This window comes from Chiloscyllium plagiosum, unplaced genomic scaffold (assembly GCF_037043375.1).
Source record: "Chiloscyllium plagiosum isolate Xiang-an unplaced genomic scaffold, Cpla_swu_hap1 HiC_scaffold_14, whole genome shotgun sequence".
NCBI classification, from domain to species: Eukaryota; Metazoa; Chordata; class Chondrichthyes; order Orectolobiformes; family Hemiscylliidae; genus Chiloscyllium; species Chiloscyllium plagiosum.
The window spans coordinates 32,955,570-32,982,770 of NW_028270152.1; the positions used below are offsets into that span (position 1 = coordinate 32,955,570).

The 27,201-nt window shown below is 40.6% G+C and overlaps 1 protein-coding gene across 7 annotated transcripts in view; it reads right to left on the bottom strand.

Moving 5' to 3' along the window:
- Positions 1-27,201, bottom strand: part of ptpdc1a (protein tyrosine phosphatase domain containing 1a) — a 144,753-nt gene that overhangs the window by 32,168 nt on the left and 85,384 nt on the right. For all 7 annotated transcript variants that reach the window (XM_043708007.2, XM_043708008.2, XM_043708011.2 and 4 more), the window contains 2 exons: positions 23,534-23,614; positions 20,823-20,941 (listed from right to left, as the gene is read on the bottom strand). In XM_043708007.2, coding sequence (XP_043563942.2) covers positions 20,823-20,941; positions 23,534-23,614 — 200 coding nt within the window. The remainder of the gene's footprint in view (positions 1-20,822; positions 20,942-23,533; positions 23,615-27,201) is intronic.

The window sequence follows — 27,201 nt, forward strand, 5'->3', positions numbered from 1 at the left end:
TATTACATTTGATTCCAACATATGCAAATCATTGATATATATTGTGAATGATTGGTGCTCAAGTAGTGATCTTTGCAGTATACCACTAGTCACAATTACCCAATGCTTCATCCTTGCCAGTATATTGCCTCCGACTGCATGTGTCTCAGTTTTGCTAACCAAATTCCTGTTCAGGACTTATTAGAATCTTTCTCAAAAATTCAATACTTCATCCATTAACTCCCCTTTATCAATTTTATTAGTAACATTCACAAAAATTTCCAACAGGCTTGTCAAACGACTTCCCATTTGCAAATCAATGTTGACTATGTTCAATCAGATCGTTATCATTCAAGCATCCATTTACCACATCTTTTCTAATAGATTCTAACATTTTCATGAAATGATATAAGGCTAACAGACTTGTAGTTCTCTGTTTTCACTCTCACTTTCCGCTGAAATAGTGTTTTGACAATGATCTGCTCCCAATCATCAGGAATTGTTCACAAATCTACAGAATTTTGAAAGATCACCAATGCATCAACTATCTCGACAGTTACCTCATTCAACACTCTGGTTTGTAGAATATCAGGTTCTGTGGACTTCTCAACTTTTAGCACCAAAATTTCTCCAATATAACATTTTTATTAAATATTAATTTCCATCAACTTATCATTCTCTCTCGATGCAGATCTTTAATCCTGGGAGATTTCTTGTATCCTCCTCAGTGATAAAAATTACTTAACTTCTCTGCCATTTCTCATTATAAATATTGCTGACTCTGCCTAGAATAGGTCCAACATTCATCTGAGTGAAGCTTTTCTTATGTGCTGATTTAAAAACATACTTCTGAAAGCTTTGACTGTCATTAAGCTTTTTCATTAAATTGCATTCATATTCTGTCCTCCCTTTCTTTATCAGATTTTTAGACCTCATTTTGCTATACTCTGAAAGCCTATCAGATTTTCAGGTTAACATTATAAACCTTTTATTTTAATCGTTTACAATGCCTAATCTTCTTTCAACATCCCTCATTGACTGATCTTTGTTGAGTTTTGTACCTTGAAGGAATGTATAATTGCTGTAGTCATTTGATTATCTTTAAAGTACTATTGTTGTGTCACGGTGAACTACCTTACTATCAAAATGTCAATGTTATGTAAATTATATCACATTGTGGTCACTCATCCCTAAAGATTCTTATATAACAAGATTATGAATTAGCACTTTTTCATTACATCATACTAGATCTAAAATAGCCTATCCTCGAGTCAGCTCCTCAACACCATGTTTTAGAAAGCCATCCAAAAACAGACTCCAGATACTTATCCTCCAGTTTTCATGCTCATTTAGCTTAACCAATCTATATACATGTTGAAGGCATCCAATGATAACTTTGTAGTTTCTCGTTTCATATTTATTCCATGTCCCACACCATAACTTAAACCTATGTTTGCTGCCTTTGCTGTTTCTTAGCTTCACCTAAAATGATTCCACGCGTTGTTCTTTCGATCAAGACACTCCCTTACTAATATACTGATTCCATCCCTTATTATCAGCACAACTCTACTTTCATTTCCTTCTTATCTGTCTTTCCCAAGAGTCATATATCATGACTATACAGTTCCCACGCAGACATGTTCTGTAACAGTAATTAAATCATACCCATTTACCTTTATTGTGCCTTTAGGTCACCTGCCTTGTCCAGAATGTTTTATGCATTCAGGTTGCATGCCCTTAAATTTATATTTTTGGCATAATACTACATTCAAAACATGATGATCTTGAATGTACTGCCTGGGAGAAATAGTGGAGACAGATTGAATAATAGCTTCTAAACAGGAAAAGGATTAGCACTGAAGAGAAAATTTACAGGGCGATGTTGAATTGTTTAGCCCTTTCAAAAAGCTGGTATGGGTATTATAGGCTGATGTGTTTCTTTACACCAGATTATTTATTATTTTATGACATTAATGACTTGGATGAACAAATGAACTGTACATCAATAAGTTGTGCAGTTGAGGACAGGAAATTACAAATACACATAGATAAGAGATTGACAAGACAATGACAGATAATGTTCAATGTTTGGAAGCATAAGGGCTTCCATTTTTGGATTGGAAAAGGTTACACATAATCCTGGTGTAAGATTACTCAACTGAAATTTTAACTCTTTTTCTGTCTCTTTTGATGCTACCTGACCTGCTGAGTATTTCCAACTTTATCCATTTTGTTCAAATTTTCAGCATTTGCAGTTTTGCTTTTGAACAAGTGTCAATGTTCACAAATTGTCAAAAGCAAGTCTACAAGATGATGCAGAAATTTGTTAGAATTCAAATACAAAAGCAATGTATTAGTTTCCCAGAGTCTCATTTAAACTCTTCCTAACTACATTTAGTTTTGGACTTTGAAGTTTAGAAAAGATAAAAAATGTTGGTTTCGGAGTAGTACTGCACAGATACACCAGAATGATGCCTGGGTTTAAAAGGTGAATTAGCTTGTATTGCCTTGAGGTTAGAAGATTGAAGGATGACCTAACAGAGGTATTTAAGATCATATAGAGAATCAATAGGTAGATAGAGAAACTGTGAAATCAGGGAAGCAATTTGCAAACAAAGGGGAAATGTTGCAGATTCTGGCTCAAATAAGATTTTCAAAGTTGCAGTTGGAAGATTTTAGTTGGGCAAAAGTATCAAGGGGAAGAAAGGCAGTGAAATTGAGTTGTAATAGAAATCAGTCTTGATCTAAATTAATGACTGCATGGATTCTAAGCATCTCAACCAGTAATTTGATCACCATCACATGTGTCATTCCACCTTTTCTCATAATCTGCATTGAACTTGTCCACACTATTCTTCTTACTTGCAGTGTTTTTCCAGTCAACATCACTAAGTCTACTTGAAATAACATTTCTGTCACAGAGTTGTTGCATCACAGGAAGCCATCTTTCAGCCTATTGTGTTTGTGTTAACTCCAAATCATTTTCATCTTCTCCCTGCAAATCCACACATGGTTATTTTTAAGATAATAGTTCACTTCCCTCCTGAAAGCCGCAATTGAATCTGCCTCCACCACAAATACTATGGTCACAAGAGCAGATGAGAAGCTATAAATTCTTCACTAAGTATAAGATAGAAAACTACAGCACAGAACAGGCCCTTCGGCCCAAGATGTTGTGCCAAGGATTATTCCTACTCTAAAATAAAATAACCTAACCTACGCATCCCTCAATTCACTGCTGTTCATGTGCATGTCCAGCAGTTGCTTAAATGTCCCTAATGACTCTGCTTCCACCATCACTGCTGGCAATGCGTTCCATGCATTCACAACTCTGTGCATAAAGAACATACCTCTGATGTCTCCTCTATATCTTCCTCCTAATGTCTTAAAACTATGACCCCTTGTGCCAGTCAATTTAGCCCTGGGGAAAAGTCTCTGGCTATTGACTCTATCCATGCCTTGTATAACTTGATCAGGTCATCTCTCTTCCTCCTTCTCTCCAGAGAGAAACGTCCAAGCTTAGTCAAGCTCTCTTCATCAGACAAGCCCTCCAGTCCAGGCAGCATCCTGGTAAATCTTCTTTGCACTCTCTCCAAAGCCTCCATATCTTTCCTACAATAGGGCGACCATAACTGGACACAATATTGCAAGTGTGGTCTCACCAGGGTCTTGTAAAGCTGCAGCAAACCTCGCAGCTCTTAAACTCGATCCCCCTGTTCATGAAAGCCAAAACACTATATGCTTTCTTAACAACCCTATCCACTTGGGTGGCAACTTTGAGGGATCTGTGCACTTGAACACCAAGAGCCCTCTGTTCCTCCACACTGCCAAGAATCCTATATTCCTATATTCAGCATTCAAGTTCAACCTTCCAAAATGCATCACTTCGCATTTATCCAGGTTGAACTCCATCTGCCATTTCTCAGCCCAGCTCTGCATCGTGTCTATGTCACACTGCAGCCTGCAATAGCCCTCGATACTATCAACGGCACCTCCAACCTTTGTATCATCAGCATATTTATTAACTCACCACTCAACCTCCTCATCCAAGTCATTTATAAAAACTACAAAGAGCAGAGGCCCAAGAGCAGAGCCCTGCTGGACACCACTTACCACTGACCTCCAGGCAGAAAGCTTTCCATCTACAACCACTCTCTGCCTTCTGTCAGCCAACCAATTCTGAATCCAGACAGCCAAATTTCCCTGTATCCCATACCTCCTGACTTTACGAATGAGCCTACCATGGGGAACCTTATCAAATGCCTTGCTGAAGTCCATATACACCACATCCGCTACTAGACCTTTGTCGACCTGTCTCATCACCTCCTCAAAGAACTCAGTAAGATTTGTGAGGCATGACCTACCCTTCACAAAGCCATGCTGACTGCCTTAACCATGCTATGCTTTTCTAAATAGTCATAAATCTATCACTCAGAATTCTTTCCAAAACCTTGCTGACCACAGACGTAAGACTGACTGGTCTGTAATTGCCAGCGATTTCCCTATTCCCCTTCTTGAAAAGAAGAACAACATTCACCTCCCTCCAATCCTCTGGTACGACTCCTGTGGATAGTGAAGGAGCAAATATCTTTGCCAGTGGCTTAGTAACCTCCTTTCTTGCTTCCCTGAGCGACCTAGGATAAAACTGGTCTGTCCCTGGGGACTTATCAATCAGTGTTTGCCATAATTTCCGGCACATCAACTCCATCAAACTTGATCTGTTCAAGTCTGAATCCCAGCTCCTCAAAGTTCTCATTCACAACAACGTCCATTTCCTTAGTGAAAACCGAAGCAAAAAAACTCATTTGGGCTTCCCCTATTTGCTCAGATTCCATGCACAAGTTCCCTACACTAAACCTGACCGGCCCTACCTTCTCCCTGATCATTCTCTTATTCCTCACGTATGAGTAAAATGCCTTTAGTTCTCCCTAATCCTTCCTGCCAAGCCTTTTTCGTGCCCCTTCCTGGCTCTCCTCAGTTCATTCCTGAGCTCCTTTTTAGTAAGTCTGTAATCCTCTAAAGCTCTGGATGTAGGTTTGCTTGCTAAGCTGGAAGGTTCATTTCAACACATTTCGTCACCCTACTAGGTAACATCTTCAGTGGGCCTCCGGGCGAAGCACAATTGATAATTCCTGCTTTCTATTTATATGTTTGGGTTTCTTTGGGTTGGTGACATAATTTCCTGTGCTGATGTCATTTCCTGTTCCTTTTCTCAGGGGATGGTAGATGGGGTCTAACTCGATATGTTTGTTGATAAAGTTCCAGTTGGAATGCCAAGGGTCTAGAATACTCATGTGTGTCGCTGTTTGGCTTGTCCTAGAATGGATGTGTTGTCCCAGTCGAAGTGGTGTCCTTCCTTATCTGTATGTAAGGATACTAATGGAGAGAGGGTCATCTCATTTTGTGGCTAGTTATGTTCATGTATCCTGGTGGCTACTTTTCTGCCTGTTTGTCCAATGTAGTGTTTGTTACAATTTTTGCACAGTATTTTGTAAATTACATCAGTTTTGCTTGTTGTCTGTACAGGACCTTTCAAGTTCATTAGCTGCTGTTTTAGTGTGCTGGTGGGTTTGTGGGCTACTATGATGCCAAGGGGTCTGAGTAGTCTGGCAGTAATTTCCGAGATGTCTTTGATGTAGGGGAGAGTGGCTAGGGTTTCTGGACACGTTTTGTCTGCTTGTTTATGTTTGTTGCTGAGAAATTGGCAGACTGCGTTCATGGGGTACCCATTCTTTTTGAGTACACTGTATAGATGACTTTCCTCTGCTCTGCATATAGTTCCTCTGTGCTGCAGTGTGTGGTGGCTCATTGGGATAATGTTCTGATGCAGCTTCATTTGTGGATGTTGGGATGATTGCTTCTGTAGTTCAGTATTTGGTCCATATGTGTTGTTTTCCTGTAGATGCTGGTTTGAGATTGCCCATAGGCTGTTTGCTCTACTGTGACATCTAGGAATAGCAGTTTGTTGTTGCTTTCCTCCTCTTTAGTGAATTTTATGCCAGTACGGGTATTATTGATGGCCTTGAAGGTTTCCTCAAATTTGTTTCATTTAGTGATGACAAAGGTGTCATCCACATAGCGGACCCAAAGTTTGGGTTGGATGGTTTGCAGAGCTGTTTGTTCGAGTCTCTGCATTACTGCCTCTGCTAAGAACCCTGATATTGGAGATCCCAGGTGTTCTGTTGATTCGTCTGTAGGTTTTGTTGTTGAAGGTGAAGTGTGTGGTAAGGCTTGACTAGCTTGACGATACTGTCCTTGCTGATTAAGTTGGTGGTGTTTCGTGCGTGTGTCTTTGGGTCTTCTAATAGTGTAGTCAGCATTTCCTTGGCCAAGGACTGGTTTGTCATCAATAATACCCTTACTGGCATAAAATTCACTAAAGAGGAGGAAAGCAACAACAAACTGCCATTCCTAGATGTCACAGTAGAGCAAACAGCCAATGGGCAACCTCAAACCAGCATCTACAGGAAAACAACACATACGGACCAAATACTGAACTACAGAAACAATCATCCCAACATACACAAATAAAGCTGCATCAGAACATTATCGCAATGAGCCACCACACACTGCAGCACAGAAGATCTACCCAGAGTCGAGGAAAATCACCTATTCAGTGTATTCAAAAAGAATGGGTACCCAATGAATGCAGTCTACCGATTTCTCAGCAACAAACCCAAACAAGCAGACAAAACACGTCCAGAAACCCTCGCCACTCTCCCCTACATCAAAGACATCTTGGAAATGACTGCCAGACTGCTCAGACCCCTTAGCATCATGGTAGCCCATAAACTTACCAAGACACTAAAAGAGCAGCTAATGAACTTGAAAGACCCTACACAGATAACAAGCAAAACTAATGTAATTTACAAAATACCGTGCAAGAATTGTAACAAACACTACATTGGACAAACAGGCAGAAAACTATCACCAGGAAACATGAACTAGCCACAAAACGACATGACCCTCTCTCAGTAATATCCTTACATACAGAGGAGGCAGGACACCATGGAAAACACCCATTCTAGGACAAACCAAACAGCGACACGCACGAGTATTCCTAGAAGCATGGCACACCAACCAGAACTCTATGAACAAACACATCTACCATCCCCTGAGAAAAATAACAGGAAATGACATCACCACAGGAAATGATGTCACCAACCCAAAAAACTCAAACATATAAATAGAAAGCAAGAATTATCAACAGTGCTTTGCCCACAGGCCCACTGAGGATGTTATGTAGTGGGTGATGAAACGTCTGGAAATGAATCTTCCAGCTCAGTTAGCAAGCCTATATCCAGAACCTCAACCTGAGCTACAAATCTTCTCAAAACTCACAAATCCTCTAAAGCTATGCTCGATCCTTGCTTCCTTCACCTTAGGTAAGCTGCCTTGTTCCTTTAACGAGAAGCTCCTCTGTTCTCATCATCCAAGGCTCCTTAATCTTACCCCTTCTTGCCTGTCTCAGAGGAACAAATTTGTGCATCATTCGCAACAACTGCTCCTTGAACAGTCTCCACATGTCTGTTGTGCCTTTTCTGTGGAACAATTGCTCCCAATACTTCCCAACTCCTGTCTGATACCGTCATAATTTCCTTTTCCCCAATTAAATATCTTCCCAAGGTAATTACTCTTTTTCCTCTCTAAGTCTATGGTAAATGTGAGGCAGTTGTGATCACTATCACCAAAGTGTTCTCCCACCACGAGATCGGACACCTGTTCTGGCTCATTGCCAACCACCAAATCCAAAATAGTCTCTCCCCTCGGCAGCCTGTCTACATATTGAGTAAGGAAATCCTCCTGAACACACTTGACAAAAACGGCTCCATCCAAACCATCTGCACTAAGGAGGTTCCAGTCAATATTGGGAAAGTTGAAGTCACGCATAAAAACAGCCCTGTATTTTTCCAGCCTATGAGTTCTTCAATCTCCGTACTACTATTAGGGAGTCTGTAGAAAATCCCCAATGAGGTGGCTGCTCCCTTGCTGTTCCTAACTTCCACCCATACTGACTCAGTAGACCAGCCTTCCTCAACAACCTTTGTTTCTGTAGCTGTGATGCATTCTCTGATTAGCAATGCTACACCCCCTCCTCTTTTCCCACCCTCCCTGTTCTTTTTAAACATTCTAAACCCTGGAACATCTAGTAACCATTCCTGTCCCTGTGAAACCCATGTTTTGTTATGACCACAACATCATAGTCCCAAGTACTGATCTATGCTCTAAGTTCATCACACTTATTTCTGACACTCCTTGCGTTAAAGCAGACATACTTTAACCGATTCCTTTGTCCCATGACATGAATAACCTTCCCGATAGATTCACTACACCCTGTCACTGCCCCATTTCTAACCACCCCCCTCTCAGATATGTAGCTCTGGTTCCCAACCCCCTGCCAAACTAGTTAAACCCTCCCGAACCACATGAGCAAATCTCCCACCCAGGACATTCATGCTCCTCCAATTCAGGTGCAGCCCATCCTTCATGTCCAGGTCTCACCTTCCCCAGAAGACATCCCAATGGTCTAAGTATCTGAAGTCCTCCCTCCTGTACCAGCTGCACAACCATGTGTTAAGCTGAACTCGCTGCCCGTTCCTCACCTCACTATCTTGTGGTACCGGTAGCAAACCTGGGAAAAACTGACATCATCTACAAGCCATAATTAGGACTGTGGTGGAATACCAAATATTTGTCTCAATGAGTATAACTCTACAACACCCAAGCTCAACACCATCCAGAACAAAACAGCCTGCTTGATTAGCACTTCATTCACCACCAAAGCACAATGTGTATCATGCACATGATGTACTGCTGAAATTCTCCAAAATTCTTTCAACAGCATTAAGGATGAGGTTTCTAAATTCTTGGAAGAGCAGGGTCGGATTAGAACAAGTCAACATGGATTTAGTAAGGCGGGGTCGTGCCTGACAAACCTGTTGGAATTCTTTGAAGAGGTGACAAGTAGGTTAGACCAGGGAAACCCAGTGGATGTGGTCTATCTAGACTTCCAAAAGACCTTTGATAAGGTGCCACACGGGAGGCTGCTGAGTAAGGTGAGGGCCCATGGTGTTCGAGGTGAGCTACTGGTATGGATTGAGGATTGGCTGTCTGACAGAAGGCAGAGAGTTGGGATAAAAGGTTCTTTTTTGGAATGGCAGCCGGTGACAAGCAGTGTCCTGCAGGGTTCAGTGTTGGGGCCGCAGCTGTTCACGTTATATATTAATGATCTGGATGAAGGGACTGGGGGCATTCTAGCGAAGTTTGCTGATGATACGAAGTTAGGCGGACAGGCAGGTAGTACTGAGGAAGTGGGGAGGCTGCAGAAGGATCTAGACAGTTTGGGAGAATGGTCCAGGAAATGGCTGATGGAATTCAATGTGAGCAAATGCGAGGTCTTGCACTTTGGAAAAAAGAATACAAGCATGAACTACTTTCTAAACGGTGAGAAAATTCATAAAGCCAAAGTACAGAGGGATCTGGGAGTGCTAATCGAGGATTCTCTAAAGGTAAACATCCAGGTTGAGTCCGTGATTAAGAAAGCGAATGCAATGTTGTCATTTATCTCAAGAGGGTTGGAATATAAAAGCACTGTTGTGCTACTGAGACTTTATAAAGCTCTGGTTAGGCCCCATTTGGAGTACTCTGTCCAGTTTTGGTCCCCACACCTCAGGAAGGACATACTGGCACTGGAGCGTGTCCAGCGGAGATTCACACGGATGATCCCTGGAATGGTAGGTCTAACATACGAGGAACGGCTGAGGATCCTGGGATTGTATTCATTGGAGTTTAGAAGATTAAGGGGAGATCTAATAGAAACTTACAAGATAATACATGGCTTGGAAAGGGTGGACGCAAGGAAATTGTTTCCGTTAGGCGAGGAGACTAGGACTCGTGGACACAGCCTTAGAATTAAAGGGGGTAAATTCAGAACAGAAATGCAGAGACATTTCTTCAGCCAGAGAGTGGTGGGCCTGTGGAATTCATTGCCGCGGAGTGCAGTGGAGGCCGGGACACTAAATGCCTTCAAGGCAGAGATTGATAAATTTTTGATGTCACAAGGAATTAAGGGCTACGGGGAGAATGCAGGTTAGTGGAGTTGAAATTACTATCAGCCATGATTGAATGGCGGAGTGGACTCGATGGGCCGAATGGCCTTACTTCCACTCTTATGTCTTATGATCTTGTGGTCTTATCTTCCAAACCTGTAACTTGTACCAGCTAGAAAGACAAAGGTATAGATGCACTGGAACACCACTATCTGTAAATGCTCTGAAAACCATACATCATCCTGACTTGGAACTATATTGTTATTCCTTCATTGTCAGTAGGTCAAAATTTATTAGATTAGATTAGATTACTTACAGTGTGGAAACAGGCCCTTCAGCCCAACAAGTCCAAACCGACCCTCCGAACAGCAACCCACCCAGACCCATTCCCCTACATTTACCCCTTCACCTAACACTCCGGACAATTCAGCATGGCCAACTCACCTAACCTGCACCTCTTTGGACTGTGGGAGGAGACCGGAGCACCCAGAGGAAACCCACGCAGACATGCAGAGAATGTGCAAACTCCACACAGTCAGTTGCCTGAGGCAGGAATTGAACCCAGGTCTCTGGCGCTGTGAGGCAGCAGTGCTAACCACTGTGCCACTGTGCCGCCCTTTCACTCCTTAATAGCATTATAGATGTACTATATTTACATGGACTGTTGCAGTTCAAGAAGGTAACTCACCACCACCTTCAGTAACAATTAAAGATATGTAACAATTGCTGGCCTAATCAGAAGTGGTTGTATCCCATGAAAACGATAAATAAAATACACATTCTAGATTTTAACCACTGGTTGCATAAAAAGCCCTCTCATGCTACTATTGCTTCTTTTATCAATTACCTCAAATCGGTGTCCTCTTGCTCCCTATCTACTCTGTCCAGATGCCTTCTGGCTTTTAATATCAGTCAAATCTCTTTTTATCCTTTTCTTAGAACATAAGAACTAGGAGCAGGAGTAGATCATCTCGCCCTTCGAGCCTGCTCTGCCATTTAATAAAATCACAGTTGATCTTTTCATGGCCTCAGCTCCACTTACTCACCCTCTCAGCATAACCCTTAATTTTTTTTTACTGTTCAAAAAATGATCTATCTTAGCTTTAAAAACATTTACCAAGGAAGCCTTAACCACTTCACTGGGTAGGGAGTTGCATAGATTCACAACCCTCTGGGTGAAGTTGTTCCTTCTCAATTCAGTCCCAAATCTGCACCCCTAATTTTGAGGCTATGCCCTCTTGTCCTAGTTTCACCTGCCAGTGGAAACATCCTCTCTACTTCTTTTTAATCTAGTTCCTTCATAAGTTTATGTGTTTCTATGAGATCCCTTCTCATTCTTCTAAATTCCAGTGAATAGAATTCCAGTCTACTCAGTCTCTCCTCATAAACCAATCCCCTCAACTCCAGAATCAACCCAGTGAACCTCTCTGCACTCCCCTCTAGTGCCAGTACATCCTTTCTCAAGTAAGGAGACTAAACCTGCACACAGTCCTCCAGCTGTGGCCCTATCAGCACCCTACACAGCTACAATATAACCTGTCTGTTTTTAAACTCAATCCCTTTAACAATGAAGGACAAAATTGCATTTGCCTTCTTAATTTTGCACCTGCAAACCAACCTTCCGTGATTCATGCACTTCTCCAAGAGAACCTAGCCTAACTTCTCCAATCTGTCCGCACATTGGAAGTTTCTTATTCCTGGAACCATTTTCACGAGTTTTGTCTGCATCCTCTTTAACGTTCTCATTTCTTAGCTGAAGTGTGGTGCTCTGAGTTGGACACAATACTTAGGTGTGAATTGAACTAGATACATATCACATTCTTTTCGGTCACTATTCTAAACAATTCAAAATTAACTTCATTTTAATTCGCAAATTTTAAAATTGCATTTCTGTGCAAGGCCTGTTAACTTTTTTGTAACCAGTGTAAATTAATATTGCAATAACTAACTACTATAAATTCAAATTTGACAACCTTCTGGAAATACTCAGCAAGTAAAGCCATATCTGCAAAGAGAGAAAAACTAAATGTTTAAGAATGATGATCTGCTAGGCAATGTTTTCAAAGGATATTTCAATGGAGTCAAGTCAGATAACTGTCATGGTTTAACTAAATTGCAAAACAGGCTACGAGAGCACATTCTTTAATTCTCTGTAGTCAATAATCCTATCGCCTTTTCAGATAGTATCTATTCTTTTCCTGTAAAAATCATTGATCTGATAAGGTTAAGTGTATTTCTCTGACCAAAGATCTGCCTGCTTTTTGAGTTTTCCAGTACTTTCTATTTTTATTTCAGTTTTCAATATCAGTATTTTATTTTTGTTTGCATTAAAATTCAGATCTGCCACAATATCAGCCATTATCAGTGAACTTCTTCATTTCTTTGAATGTGAGTTTTCTTTCATTGTTCAATGATAAGTTCCTTTAGGAGTGGAAGATTACCTCTTATAACCTCAACTGGATATTTCTACCTTTCACATATATCTCTCCAATCTTTCCAGGGACAACAGAGAATTTTTTTAGCAAAATGAAAGATATTCTATTTCACAGTCAGATGAATATTTGGAATCGTTGTTATCAGTACAACTTGATTTTCATTGAACTCTACAAAGAATAGTGTATACTTATATCATACTTATATCAGTTCATCCTACTTAACCTAAGATAACATCTAAATCTCTTCCAGTATTCCTAATCTCAAAATGCCATGCAATCCTCTATTTAACACTTGACAACAATGTTTTTCTCCTATTTTCTGTAGGTTTTAATGGATACTTTAATCAACTCAATTCCTTTCTATGAAAAATGGTCATTAAAATATCTCAACAAGATCTGTTCTTTGCAGAAGCAACTAACTTCATGTTAAAAGGAAAATCAGTATACTGAAGTGGTTTCCTGCACGTGTGAGGAAATTATAAACATTCTAGGCATGGAGGTTGCAGAAGGAGTAGGTTAGACATTAGAGAGGAGTTAAGTGACTTGTTCTGTCAGATCCGCATACTGCAATGTACATCTGCAAACTCATTATGGGCACAGACACATGCTCAGCACCACTGATTACTTTTGTAAGCTCCAGTCATGTATTTAAAGTTGGGCACATACACATGTTTAACTGATTTTCTTAGATGCCAGATCAAAAGAGCTCTGGTGGAATTTTTCACGACTGAGGTTGTACCACATCATACTGTTCCCACATCACATCCTGCAATCATCAGGAAAACCAGATGTCATGTCCAGGGGTTTCACACAATAACTTGCAGAGCAGATATCCGAAAGTTGTTGCACAAAAGTCTGTAAAGCAACCAACCAGTTACTCAGGTCTGGGCACCAAATTTTGAAAGCTTATTATCATGAGAACAAAACTGCCATTCAGATTCACAGCAGACAAAAATGTGCAATTACTCACCACTGTTCTCTGCCAGATGGAACAGGCTATAGGTCACATGACTGCTTTTTTAGCTAAACACTGATGCTTTTAGTTTTTTCATGCATATAATTTTAAAGCATGCTTGGTGTTACACCCTCATTGAGCCAGAGCTATTCTCCTAGTTTGATGGTGGTCATGGACCGAGGACACATAGTTAAAAATTGCAGTCACATGCAATTCTGCCACTGATGTCTCAATGTTTAATGGAACTTCTGTCTCAATTTTACTTTGTATCAACTTCTCAAATCCCTCCCAACTTTAGGGAGCAAATAAGAAAGATTCAAGCGGTAGTGGCCAAGGACCCTTTCACATCTGCAGCACTGGGAATGTCCCTAACAAAACCAGCAGCCAACACTGTTATGGTGAGGTTTTCAAAAGTTTGAAGTATTTTAAACTATTTTTAAATTGTTCAAAGCTTTTTAATTGTTTTTATTGTTTAATCATAATTAAATAAATGGTAAAGCTCATTAAATCTCAGCTCTTTGATTTATTGATTTTTTTACCTTACAGATAAGCAAACACAGCTGTTCCCAAATACATTCAATTTCTGCTTCCATTTTTTAAATTAGATTAGATTACTTACAGTGTGGAAACAGGCCCTTCGGCCCAACAAGTCCACACTGCCCCGCCGAAGCGCAACCCACCCATAACCCTACATTTACCCCTTACCTAACACTACGGGCAATTTAGCACGGCCAATTCACCTGACCTGCACATCTTTGGACTGTGGGAGGAAACCGGAGCACCCGGAGGAAACCCACGCAGACACGGGGAGAAAGTGCAAACTCCACAGTCAGTCGCCTGAGGCGGGAATTTAACCCAGGTCTCTGGCACTGTGAGGCAGCAGTGCTAACCACTGTGCCACTGTGCCGCCCACAAATTACAGAAAGGCATTTTAGTGGACCAGAATTGTTTAGAAATGGAATGGTGGTGAAAGATGGGAGCCTGGGAGACTGAGTCATGGTGTGGGGTAATATTGGGTAGGGACGAGGGAAGAAGCCTGGTGAGTTGGTTATTAATTGCTCAGCAAGTTTATTTCTAAACTCATTTGAAGCCCTCCCAAGACAGCTTCTATTAATAATTTTCAACCCAGATCCTATACCTGTAGTTAGCAACATGAATATCCTGGAATAAACTTTTGGGGAAGTTCTAGAAATCTAGCCCAAATCCATAACAGCAGTGTCAATGTTTGAGACGTCCATACAAGAGTTCCAGGTAGTGTACCCCTTCCCATCCGAAGTTTAAAATTTGCACGCAAATATTGGAACCAACGATATAGGAAGGGAAAAAGTTGAGATTCTGAAGGGAGATTACAGAGAGTGAGGCAGAAATTTAAAAAGGCGGTCCTCAAGGATAGTAATATCTGGATTACTCCCAGTGCTATGAGTTAGTGAGGGTAGGAATAGGAGGATAAAGAAGATGAATGCATGGCTGAGGAGCTGATGTATGGGAGAAGGATTCACATTTTTGGATCATTGGAATCTCTTTTGGGGTAGAAGTGACCTGTACAAGAAGGACGGATTGCACCTAAATTGGAAGGAGACTAACATACTGGCAGGGAGATTTCCATGAACTGCTTGGGAGGATTTAAACTAGTAAGGTGGGGGATGGGACCCAGGGAGATAGTGAGGAAAGAGATCTATCTGAGACGGGTACAGCTGAGGACAGAAGTGAGTCAAACAGTCAGGGCAGGTAGGGACAAGGTAGGACTAATAAATTAAACAGCATTTATTTCAATGCAAGGGGCCTAACAGGGAAGGCAGATGAACTCAGGGCATGGTTAGGAACATGGGACTGGGATATCATAGCAATTACGGAAACACGGATGGGCAGGACTGGCAGCTGAACATTCCAGGATACAAATGCCTCAGGAAGGATAGAAAGGGAGGCAAAAGAGGAGGGGGAGTAGCATTTTTGAAAAGGGATAGCATTACAGCTGTGCTGAGAGAAGATATTCCCGGAAATACATCCAGGGAAGTTATTTGGGTGGAACTGAGAAATAAGAACGGGATCATTACCTTATTGGGATTGTATTATAGACCCCCCCCAATAGTCAGAGAGAAATTGAGAAACAAACTTGCAAGGAGATCTCAGCTATATGTAAGAATAATAGGGTAGTTATGGTAGGGATTTTAACTTTCCAAACATAGACTGGGACTGCCATACTGTTAAAGGTTTAGGTGGAGAGGAATTTCTTAAGTGTGTATAAGACAATTTTATGATTCAGTATGTACCTACTAGAGAAGGTGCAAAACTAGACCTACGCTTGGGAAATAAGGCAGGGCAGGTGACTGAGGTGTCAGTGGGGGAGCACTTTGGGGCCAGCGACCATAATTCTATTCACGTTTTAAAATACTGATGGAAAAGGATAGACCAGATCTAAAAGTTAAAGTTCTAAATTGGAGAAAGGCCAATTTTGACGGTATTCGGCAAGAACTTTTGAAAGCTGATTGGAAGCAGATGTTCGCAGGTAAAGGGACGGCTGGAAAATGGGAAGCCTTCAGAAATGAGATAACAAGAATCCACAGAAAGTATATTCCTGCCAGGGTGAAAGGGAAGATATAGAGAATGCTGGATGACTAAAGAAATTGAGAGTTTGGTTAAGAAAAAGAAGGAAGCATATGTCAGGTATAGACAGGATAGATCGAGTGAATACTTAGAAGAGTATAAAGAAAGTAGGAGTATACTTAAGAGGGAAATCAGGAGGGCAAAACGGGGACATGAGATAGCTTTGGCAAATAGAATTAAGGAGAATCCAAAAGGTTTTTACAAATATATTAAGGACAAAAGGGTAACTAGGGAGAGAATAGGGCCCCTCAAAGATCAGCAAGGCGGCCTTTGTGTGGAGCCGCAGAAAATGGGGGAGATACTAAATGAATATTTTGCATCAGTATTTACTGTGGAAAAGGATATGAAAGATATAGACTGTAGGGAAATAGATGGTGACACCTTGCAAAATGTCCAGATTATAGAGGAGGAAGTGCTGGATGTCTTGAAACGGTTAAAAGTAGATAAATCCCCAGGACCTGATCAGGTGTACCCTAGAACTCTGTGGGAAGCTAGACAACTGTTTGGTGGGCCTCTCGCTGAGATATTTGTATCATCGATAGTCACAGGTGAGGAGCTGGAAGACTGGAGGTCGGCAAACGTGGTGCCACTGTTTAAGAAGGGCGGTAAAGACAAGCCAGGGAACTATAGACCGGTGAGCCTGACCTCGGTGGTGGGCAAGTTGTTGGAGGGAATCCTGATGTACATGTATTTGGAAAGGCAAGGACTGATTCGGGATAGTCAACATGGCTTTGTGCATGGGAAATCATGTCTCACAAACTTGATTGAGTTTGTTGAAGAAGTAACAAAGATTGATGAGGGCAGAACAGTAGATGTGATCTATATGGACTTCAGCAAGGCGTTCGACAAGACTCCCCATGGGAGACTGATTAGCAAGGTTAGATCTCATGGAATACAGGGAGAACTAGCCATTTGGATACAGAACTGGCTCAAAGGTAGAAGACAGAGGGTGGTAGTGGAGGGTTGTTTTTCAGAGTGGAAGCCTGTGACCAGTGGAGTGCCACAAGGATCAGTGCTGGGCCCTCTACGTTTTGTCACTTACATAAATGATTTGGATGCAAGCATAAGAGGTACAGTTAGTAAGTTTGCAGATGACACCAAAATTGGAGGTGTAATGGACAGCGAAGAAGGTTACCTCAGATTACAATATGATCTGAACCAGATGGGCCAATGGGCTGAGAAGTGGCAGATGGGGTTTAATTCAGATAAATGCGAGGTGCTGCATTTTGGGAAAGCAAATCTTAGCAGGACTTATACACTTAATGGTAAGGTCCTAGGGAGTGTTGCTGAACAAAGAGACTTGGTGTGCAGGTTCATAGCTCCTTGAAAGTGGAGTCGCAGGTAGATAGGATAGTGAAGAAGGCATTTGGTATGCTTTCCTTTATTGATCAGCGTATTGAGAACAGGAGTTGGGAGGTCATGTTGCAGCTGTACAGGACATTGGTTAGGCCAATGTTGGAATATTGCGTGCAATTCTGGTCTCCTTCCTATCGGAAAGATGTTGTGAAACTTGAAAGGGTTCAGAAAAGATTTACAAGGATGTTGCCAGGGTTGGAGGATCTGAGCTACAGGGAGTGGCTGAACAGGCTGGGGCTGTTTTCCCTGGAGTGTCGGAGGCTGAGGGGTGACCTTATAGAGGTTTACAAAGTTATGAGGTGCATGGATAGGATAAATAGACAAAGTCTTTTCCCTGGGGTCGGAGAGTCAAGAACTAGAGGGCATAGGTTTAGGATGAGAGGGGAAAGATATAAGAGACCTAAGGGGCAACTTTTTCACGCAGAGGGTAGTATGTGTGGAATGACCTGCCAGAGGATGTGTTGGAGGCTGGTACAATTGCAACATTTAAGAGGCATTTGGATGTGTGTATGACTAGGAAGGGTTTGGAGGGATATGGGCCGGCTGCTGGCAGGTGGGACTAGATTGGGTTGGGATATCTGGTTGGCATGGACGGGTTGGACCGAATGGTCTGTTTCCATGCTGTATATCTCTATGACTCTAATATTCAGGGTAGTTACATACACTGGAACTTCCTCTGGGTCCAAATGCACAAACCTAGTAATGCAAGTTCACCACTAATTCAATAAGATGATCTAGACCATTTGCCCCAACTCTGTAAACTCTTGTCTTGTGTAGTATTTTTTGTTGGCACCTTATTGAACACAACAAGGAAAAAGTGAGGACTGCAGATGCTGGAGGTCAGAGTTGAAAAGTGTGGCACTAGAAAAGCACAGCAAATCAGGCAGCATCCAAGGAGCAGGACAATCGACATTTGGGGCACATTCCTGAAGGGCTTATGCCCAAAACATTGACTCTCTTGCTCCTTGAATGGTGCCTGACCTGCTGTGCTTTTCCAGTGTCACACTTTTCAACCTTATGAAATGCCTTTTAAAAATCCAAGTCTGTATCTACTAACTCCCCTTTATCTACCCTATAAGTGAATCCTGAAATATGCTCTAATAAATTTGTCAAATACAATTCCACATTTGTAAAACCATGCTGATTGTGTCTTTTCATACCATGATTTTTTTAAGCGCATCAAACCAACAACTCATGTCAGGTTAATTAGTCCTTTTCACACCCTTGATTTTAACTGCTGGCTGTGCCATGTTGCAAAACTCAGTTTGCTCATCATACTTACAGTCCTTGTTCTGATGCATAAGGTAACAAGTACCTTTTACTTGTTAATCAAAGTCAGGGGCTGAAGCTCCTCCATCACAATATTCCAAATCCCCATATCTGCCCGATTCACAGTCACATCCTATGCCTGAGTTAATCTTAAAATAAGGGGTGTTAATACTTTCTGGAACAGTGTAAAAGTAACTCTGCTCCTTCCTGACCCCCCCTTAATGTTTACAGCTTAGAATCCAGTTCAACAGCTCTGAATGGAGGTTTTTCAAGCTGCAGACTCTACCATTTAAGAGCTTGTGGATGAAAAGTTTCTGTGAACTCCCAAGCCCAATTAGTACAGATATGCATGATATTCTCTGTCTTTCAATGTATGCAGTAACAACTGTTCTGCTCACTCGACAACCTTCATGTTAAGGAACATGAAATGCTACATTTTAGGCTCATCAACATCCAAAATAAAGCCTCTGTAATAAATGCTATGTTATGAAGCACACAAAAAGCAGTAAGCCATTCCCAACTCTGCAAGGGCATCAAGCACAAGGAGCCATTTCTCATAAATACTCAAGACAGAGGCCCTCTCTTACAGAGCTCATATGCCAAACTTGTTTTCTAATTCCTTACTGGCTTAGCCCAGAAATCACATGCTTTTTTTTTCTAGATGGTCCATTTTACCTCATCTGCCTTTACTTTAAGAATACATCTTATGAGAGTTAATGTTCTGATCACTCTACCTAATTAACACCACAACCTCCCTTCCTAAGCAGTTGATAATAATCCCTTATCCTTGAACACTATCTTCCCTCATCCATTCCACATATGCTCTTCAAATCTTGTATCATCAACCCCTTACCAAACATAATTTGCAAAGCATCAACTCTGCCACCTGCCTTTTTTTCAACATTCCTTTCTACTACAAAATCTCAAAGTGCTATCACCTTCCAAATCGTTCCCACAACCCATGTTAGAATCTCTACAATTCTGTTTCTAGTCCCACCACAGTACTGAAATGGTCCTTACCAAGGTCACAAGCGGCATTCCGTTTTTCTATGTCACTGAGAGTATACACCCCTCCTCAAATTTCACAAACTATTAGTAATCTTTAACACAGCTAATGCTACTCTGATGCCCAGCTAGCTGGAACTGCTCTTGTTTGGTTCCATTCTTACCTTTCAAATAGTATCCAAAGAATCACCTGTAATGGCTTCTCTCACACTCCCACATTAATCTTTACAATCCCTAATAATCTATCCTTGCCCCTTTATATTTACCACCTACAAGCTGCCATTTGGCAATATCATCTGTTAATATAGCTTCTTTGATATGTCAAGGTTTGCCCAATTGTGGGCAGGTATGAAGATCAAAGATCTCAGCCCAGGGCTTGGCCTTGGTCTAGAAGCTCAACTATTTTATGTACAGCAAATTCTCAACAACATTGAGGAAGTTCAAGTTCATTAGGGTATCAAGGACTTGGGCTAAGTAGGGAAGTTTTCACTGTCACACGTGACCTTTTACAGAACCATTACAAATATTGCCATTACCATGACCTTTCCAGTAACAATGTCAAGTTTTACTACATTAGACGTCCCACACAAATTGCCAACCAAGCTGTTGTTAGTTTTCCTGCTGTTGCGCATAGAATTTCATACAAGTAGCAACATGTCTCAACAGGGTATTTTCACATACCTAATGTCATTGATAAATTATGAAATGCCAACAGCAGGACGTACATCCTGATTGGCACTGGAAAGGTCATTTGTAATAGTGCTGTAGCCCTAATTGCCAACTATGTTGACTGTGTCAGATGACATGAGTTTTAGCTTTCCTTTTAAGCCCAAAGTCTTCAATATCCTCATGTACCTGAACTTCCTCAATGTCTCCCTAAAAGTCAGTGCTTTAGAATTTCCCTCAATTGACATTTCTTAAGAAGCAAATGAATAAAATGGAAAAGGTATCTCCATAGGATGAGGAGAACAGGATAAAACAGTGAGTTCTAGAAAGTACACACCGGAAACACTATTATTTTCTTTGCCTCAATGTAAAGAATTTCTAGACATAGGTTCTCTTTTAATGGTATTTTACAAAAAACAGTCATTAAATTTTGTGCATTAGTCAAACCCCAGTACAAATCCATAGGGTTTCTGTTAATTAAGAACAACAGAAGAAGGGACTCACTTCCAGCTTCCATGAATACCTCTGGTAGGTAAGTAAAACCACTTGCTGGTTCCAGTGGATTACCGCAGCGTGCATGCTCCCCAGGACGCTGAAGATTAATTACCGTCTTTATACCATGCCTGAAGCGGGAGTACAGCAGTCAGTTTCTATTTGAAACATGGGTTAACAGTTAAAACCTTCCACTTATATAGTGCCTTTTACAACCACCAGATAGTTAAAGCATTTTATAGTCAATGAAATAATTTTTGAAATGTAATTACTATTGTAAGGTAGGAAACACAGCAGCTAATTTATGTACAGCAAATTCCCAACAATAGCAATGTGATCACAACCAGATTGATTTGTCAGATATTAGTTCAGGGATAAATAGTGACCAGGGCAATCAAGATAAAATCTTCTGCTAGAAACCTTATTTCACGCAAGCTACAGATGATTGAGCTCTTGATTTTAGAATATTGCATCCTCAACTATTACCAAACTCAGCTGCAGAAATAAAGGTACACAGTAAGAAGAACTTGGGTGCTGAATTAAAGCAATGTTTAGAAACTTAATACATTCAATGCAAACTCAAATAATCCTTAAAGAAAGATAAAACAATAGAGGGAAATCAGGACTTGCTAAGCTCATATTAAACCCCTGTATTAAGAAACATCAACAAAGATTTTCTTCATGAACAGAATGAAGAAAAAGATAATTAATCATGCTTTTTTTTTTAAAATACAATTAGTCAAAAAAAATTGATCTGGCACTTCAATAATCTCCCATGCTCAAGAAGATATACAAATGTAGTTAAAGAAAGAAAATCTAGAATTACTTCTGAAAGTGGTTGTCATGACACATATTCCTATATGTAAAACAAAAGGTTGTTGCCATCGTTCCTTAAAAAAAAATTAATTTCCACCAAATAAGGTTCAATTATATCGAGACAATTAACCTACAACACAAAAGGCAGCCAGTAACTACTGTACTTTAGGTATGACTTCAGTTATTGCTTCAAGTACTTTAGAATTCTGAAGAAGGATCTCTAGCCAAAACATTCACCAATCTTTTCTCTTTCCATATATGGTAACAGGCCCGTGTGCGCCCAGCAAATTGTTTAATTACTTTTGATTTCCATTATTTCTTTTTATTTCTAAATTCTTTAAGATTTATGAGGATGTGAAGTGAACTAAAATATTATGAGAACAGGCACTAACTTGCTTAATATGAATTATATTTATTGATAAAGATGTTGCTGAACAAAGAGACCTTGGAGTGCAGGTTCATAGCTCCTTGAAAGTGGAGTCGCAGGTAGATAGGATAGTGAAGAAGGTGTTTGGTATGCTTTCCTTTATTGGTCAGAGTATTGAGTCCAGGAGTTGGGAGGTCACGTTGCGGCTGTACAGGACATTGGTCAGGCCACTGTTGGAATATTGCGTGCAATTCTGGTCTCCTTCCTATCGGAAAGATGTTGTGAAACTTGAAAGGGTTCAGAAAAGATTTACAAGGATGTTGCCAGGGTTGGAGGATCTGAGCTACAGGGAGAGGCTGAACAGGCTGGGGCTGTTTCCCTGGAGTGTCAGAGGCTGAGGGGTGACCTTATAGAGGTTTACAAAATTATGAGGGGCATGGATAGGATAAATAGACAAAGTCTTTTCCCTGGGGTCAGGGAGTCCAGAACTAGAGGGCATAGGTTTAGGGTGAGAGGGGAAAGATATAAAAGAGACCTAAGGGGCAGCTTTTTCACGCAGAGGGTGGTAGGTGTATGGAATGAGCTGCCAGAGGAAGTGGTGGAGGCTGGTACAATTGCAATATTTAAGAGGCATTTGGATGGGTATATGAATAGGAAGGGTTTGGAGGGATATGGGCCAGGTGGTGGCAGGTAGGACTAGATTGGGTTGGGATATCTGGTCGGCATGGACGGGTTGGACCGAAGGGGTCTGTTTCCATGCTGTACATCTCTATGACTCTATGCAGAAATTAGCAACACTTCATGCTGAAAGGAATTTCATTGTTATATCAAATTGCAAGAAATAATCAATACTTTCTTTGATGCATGTACTTTTTGCAGTTCATTGGCCATTTTTGTGCAAGATTTGTCAGTCTAAGCAATTCCAAATACCCAATAATTATCAATAAGTTAGCTGCACTGCGTCATTAAATGGAAATAAAAACAGATTCAGACTTGATAACAGGGACATTCCACAAAGTCTTATCTAATCTTTTGGACATAGAAGGGCAACATTGTTAAGATAGATTGGCTTTGAAACTAATTGCAGTTAAATAACCCACAGATTCTCATTAAATAAAAGCAAATTACTGTGGATGCTGGAATCTGAAACCAAAAGAGAAAATGCTGGAAAATCTCAGCAGGTCTGGCAGCATCTGTAAGGAGAGAAAAGAACTGATGTTTCGAGTCGAACTGACCCTTTGTCAAACTGGACAACTTTGACAAAGGGTCAGTTAGACTCGAAACGTCAGCTCTTTTCTCTCCTTACAGATACTGCCAGACCTGCTGAGATTTTCCAGCATTTTCTCCACAGATTCTCATTGTTTGAGCTTACACATTAAGAACAATCAGCTGGGTAACAAAGTTAATGAATGGAGATCCTATAAAATACATCCTATCAAGTGATATTGCCTCCACAAGGAACAGGCAGAAATGTGAAAATCTGCAAAATGTGGCTCCTAAGAACTGCACAATAGAAACTTCTGCTCCGGCTAAAGGATACCTTTGAAATTGTTCAATAATGTTGTATTTTTCAATAATTTCCGTGGAAGGACGAGCCATTGCCAAAATATTGTCAGTTATCCTACAAATACAACAAAACTATGTTAAGATAAACTGTGCACATACATGAATTATTTTAGTAAAGTAGTCTACTTGTCCTTTACTTACAAAATGTCAAGCAATTCATCAAAAATTAGATATATTCACAGACAGGATGTGCATTTCATGTAATTTCCAATATTGATGATACAAATTAACAATAATATTTAAAAAACTAAAGACATAAAAATAAATTTCCTACCTCAAGGACTCCTGAAAACTTCTGCTAATATACACCTTTTCAAAAAATTTGAACTTAAGACTGTGGCCATAAGTATATAAATGACCGGACATATTGTGGTGACCTCATTTTCAATTCATCCAAAACTTGAAGCACTTTTCTGCATCTCAGATATCCTTTATATACAAATAATTGCTTTGGCTAACTAGGTATCCTCAAGGAACTGACAAACATGATTGAATTGATATCACGATTGTTTACCCTTCATTTGAAATTTTAAATGGGTTGACTTCAGTTAATCTTCTGGTGCTGACAAATGCAAACACACTCAATGAGCAAAATTGAACTCAGGAGTAAAACAAATTTAGGTACTAATTACAGAGGAAACATCATACTTTATGTAATACTATCATTTAGTGTCAGAAAGGTATACAAGCAGGGACAATTTGATTGTCAGTATCCTTTATTAGAGGATAGTCATAAGCTTCAGTGCTCTAATGGTCTAGTACTACAAGCTACAATCATATGTAGTGTTACTATCAAGAAGCTGGGAAACTGGTTTCTCCATTAATGTTAATTTTATAAAAATTAAAAATGGAAAACAGATGCAAACAAATAACATTTTAAAATATCAATAAATGTCATTGATATTTATTGATTTACTGATAAGAAACAGTATTAATAACAGAACAAAAAATATTCATTAGGAAATCTCTTCAGATAATAATTATAAACTTTGTTCCTGTGTTTTATGATATCAATTGAAATGTTGAGTATGATTAGATTTTTATAATTACTCCCTAGTGACATTATTCTCTCGAGTCTTTTTTGTGACATTATATCTTTTCTAAACTTGATATTAATTTACTTTTGGCCTTTTTTTGGAGTTAATGAGGAGGACTGCATTAGTTTGTTGAGAGTTGGTATCATGACTGGATGAAAAAGCAAAGAATTCCAGATTTCGGATCAAGTATATCCAAATTTGGTTCACGTCTATTACCGAAACAAGTTGCTATTTTCTGAACCTTCATTGGTGTAAATAGTTGGTAGTAAATCAGTGAAAGATTGAAATAGGTGATTGGTTGAGCAACATTTAAGAAAACAGATGTGTGACAGCTTGGACAGAAGAATATAAGGGTATTTTTCTGGAAGATGAAGTTATGGAATAATATCTGCACACATGCATATGAACACAAACTTGCAGAGATAATCTTGGAAAACAATAGATAAATTAAGAATCTATGTAGATTTTAAAAAATGGAAATTTCTAAAGCAATTCGAAAAAAATAAAATGGATAGCTGAAAATAGGCCACAACAGATATCTTGCATCAATCTTCATGGTCAAGGATATTATTAGCATTCTAAAAATATCAAAGCAAGCAACAAAGGATGGGTAGGGAATAAATATACTACCAAAAAAGTATTAGGGGAAATTATGGAGCTAAAAGCAGTAGCTACAGAGGTAGTGGATGCACTGGTAGTAATCTTTCAAGCATCCCTTAGATTCACGGAAAGTCCTAGACAATTGGAAAATTACTAATCTAATATCCTTATTTGAAAGGCAGGGAGACAGAAAACAGGTAATTATAGCCTAACAGTTAGCTTAAGATCTGTCACCTGTCTTGGGAAAATATTGAGACTATTATAAAGGATAAAAATCACACAACACCAGGTTATAGTCCAACAGGTTTAATTGGAAGCACACTAGCTTTCGGAGCGACGCTCCTTCATCAGGTGATTGTGGAGGGCTCGATCGTAACACAGAATTTATAGCAAAAATTTGCAGTGTGATGTAACTGAAATTATACATTGAAGAAGTGATTGTCTGTTAAGCCTTTCATCTGTTAGAATACAGTGATAGTTTCACTCCTTTCATGTGTAAATCACAAAACCCTTTTTTTTTTAAAGTTGCATTCCCAGGTTAGCTGTTAATAATGGTGATAGCTAGACAATATGTTGAAGGTGTTAGCCCCCTGTGTTCTCTGTCTATGACCTGATGTTTAGATTGATTCTAATCTAAAAAGTGAGATAACAGAGTTTTACAAAAATTCATGCAGTTTTTGAGCTCAGAGTTCTACATGAATGTATGCAGTTTTTGAGCAAAGTGCAATGTAACTCTGCAAGTACAAAAAGATTCACCACACAAAATATATGTGTGCATGTGGGTTTTTGTATGTCTGTGTGTGTGTCTGTCTGGGGTGGGGGTTGTGAGTGTGAGAAAGTGTGTGTGTGTAGTGAGTGCAGAGTGTCTTAAGTCTGTGAGGGGGTGCACGTGTGGGAGTGTGTGTGTCTATAAGGGTGTGTGTGGGTGTCTGTGTGCGCGTTTGTGTGTACATGTGTCCGTGTGTATGTGAGAGTGTGTGTGTAGGAATATCTGTGTGTGTGTGTGTCAGTGGTGCGATTTCGCTGCTCGTTGGATGCTGCCTGAACTGCTGTGCTCTTCCAGCACCACTGATCCAGAATCTGGTTTCCAGCATCTGCAGTCATTGTTTTTACCTGTGTGTGTGTGTGTGTTGTGCAATGGTGATCACCTGTAATGTGACATGAACCCAAGGTCCCGGCTGAGGCCCTCCCTATGGGTACCGAACTTAGCTATCAGCCTCTGCTCGGCCACTTTCCTCTGCTGCCTGTCCCGACGTCCACCTTGGAGGATGGTCACCCGAAGGTCCAAGGCTGAATGTCCTGGACCACTGAAGTGTTCCCCAACTGGGAGGGAACACTCCTGTCTGTTGATTGGTGTGCGGTGCCCATTCATCCGTTGTCGTAGCCTTTGCTCGGTTTCCCCAATGTACCATGCCTCCGGGCATCCTTGCCTGCAATGTATAAGATAGACAACGTTGTCTGAGTCACATGAGTACCTGCCATGTACACGGTGGGAGGTGTTCCCACGCGTAATAGTGGTATCTATGTCCACAATCTGACACGTCTTGCAGCGTCCACCGTGATAGGGTTGTATGGAGTTGTCCTGAGAGCTGGGAAGTTTGCTACGAACAATGATCTGTTTGAGGTTTGGCAGTTGTATAAAGGCAAGTAGTGGAGGTGTGGGGAAGGTCTTGGTGAGGTGCTCATCCTCATTGATAATGTGTTGCAGGTCACGAAGAACATGGCGTAATTTTTCAGCCCCTGGGAAGTACTGAACAACGAAGGGTACCCTGTCAGTTGCAGCCCATATCTGTCTCCTGAGGAGGTCATTACGGTTCGTTGCTGTGGCACTTCGGAACTGGCGGTCGATGAGTTGAGGATCATACCCCGTTCTTGTGAGAGCATCCTTGAGTACTTCCAGGTGTCCGTCACGTTCCTCCTCATCTGAGCAGATCCGGTGTATGCGTAGGGCTTATCCATAGGGAATGGCTGTTTTAATATGTTTTGGGTGGAAGCTGGAGAAGTG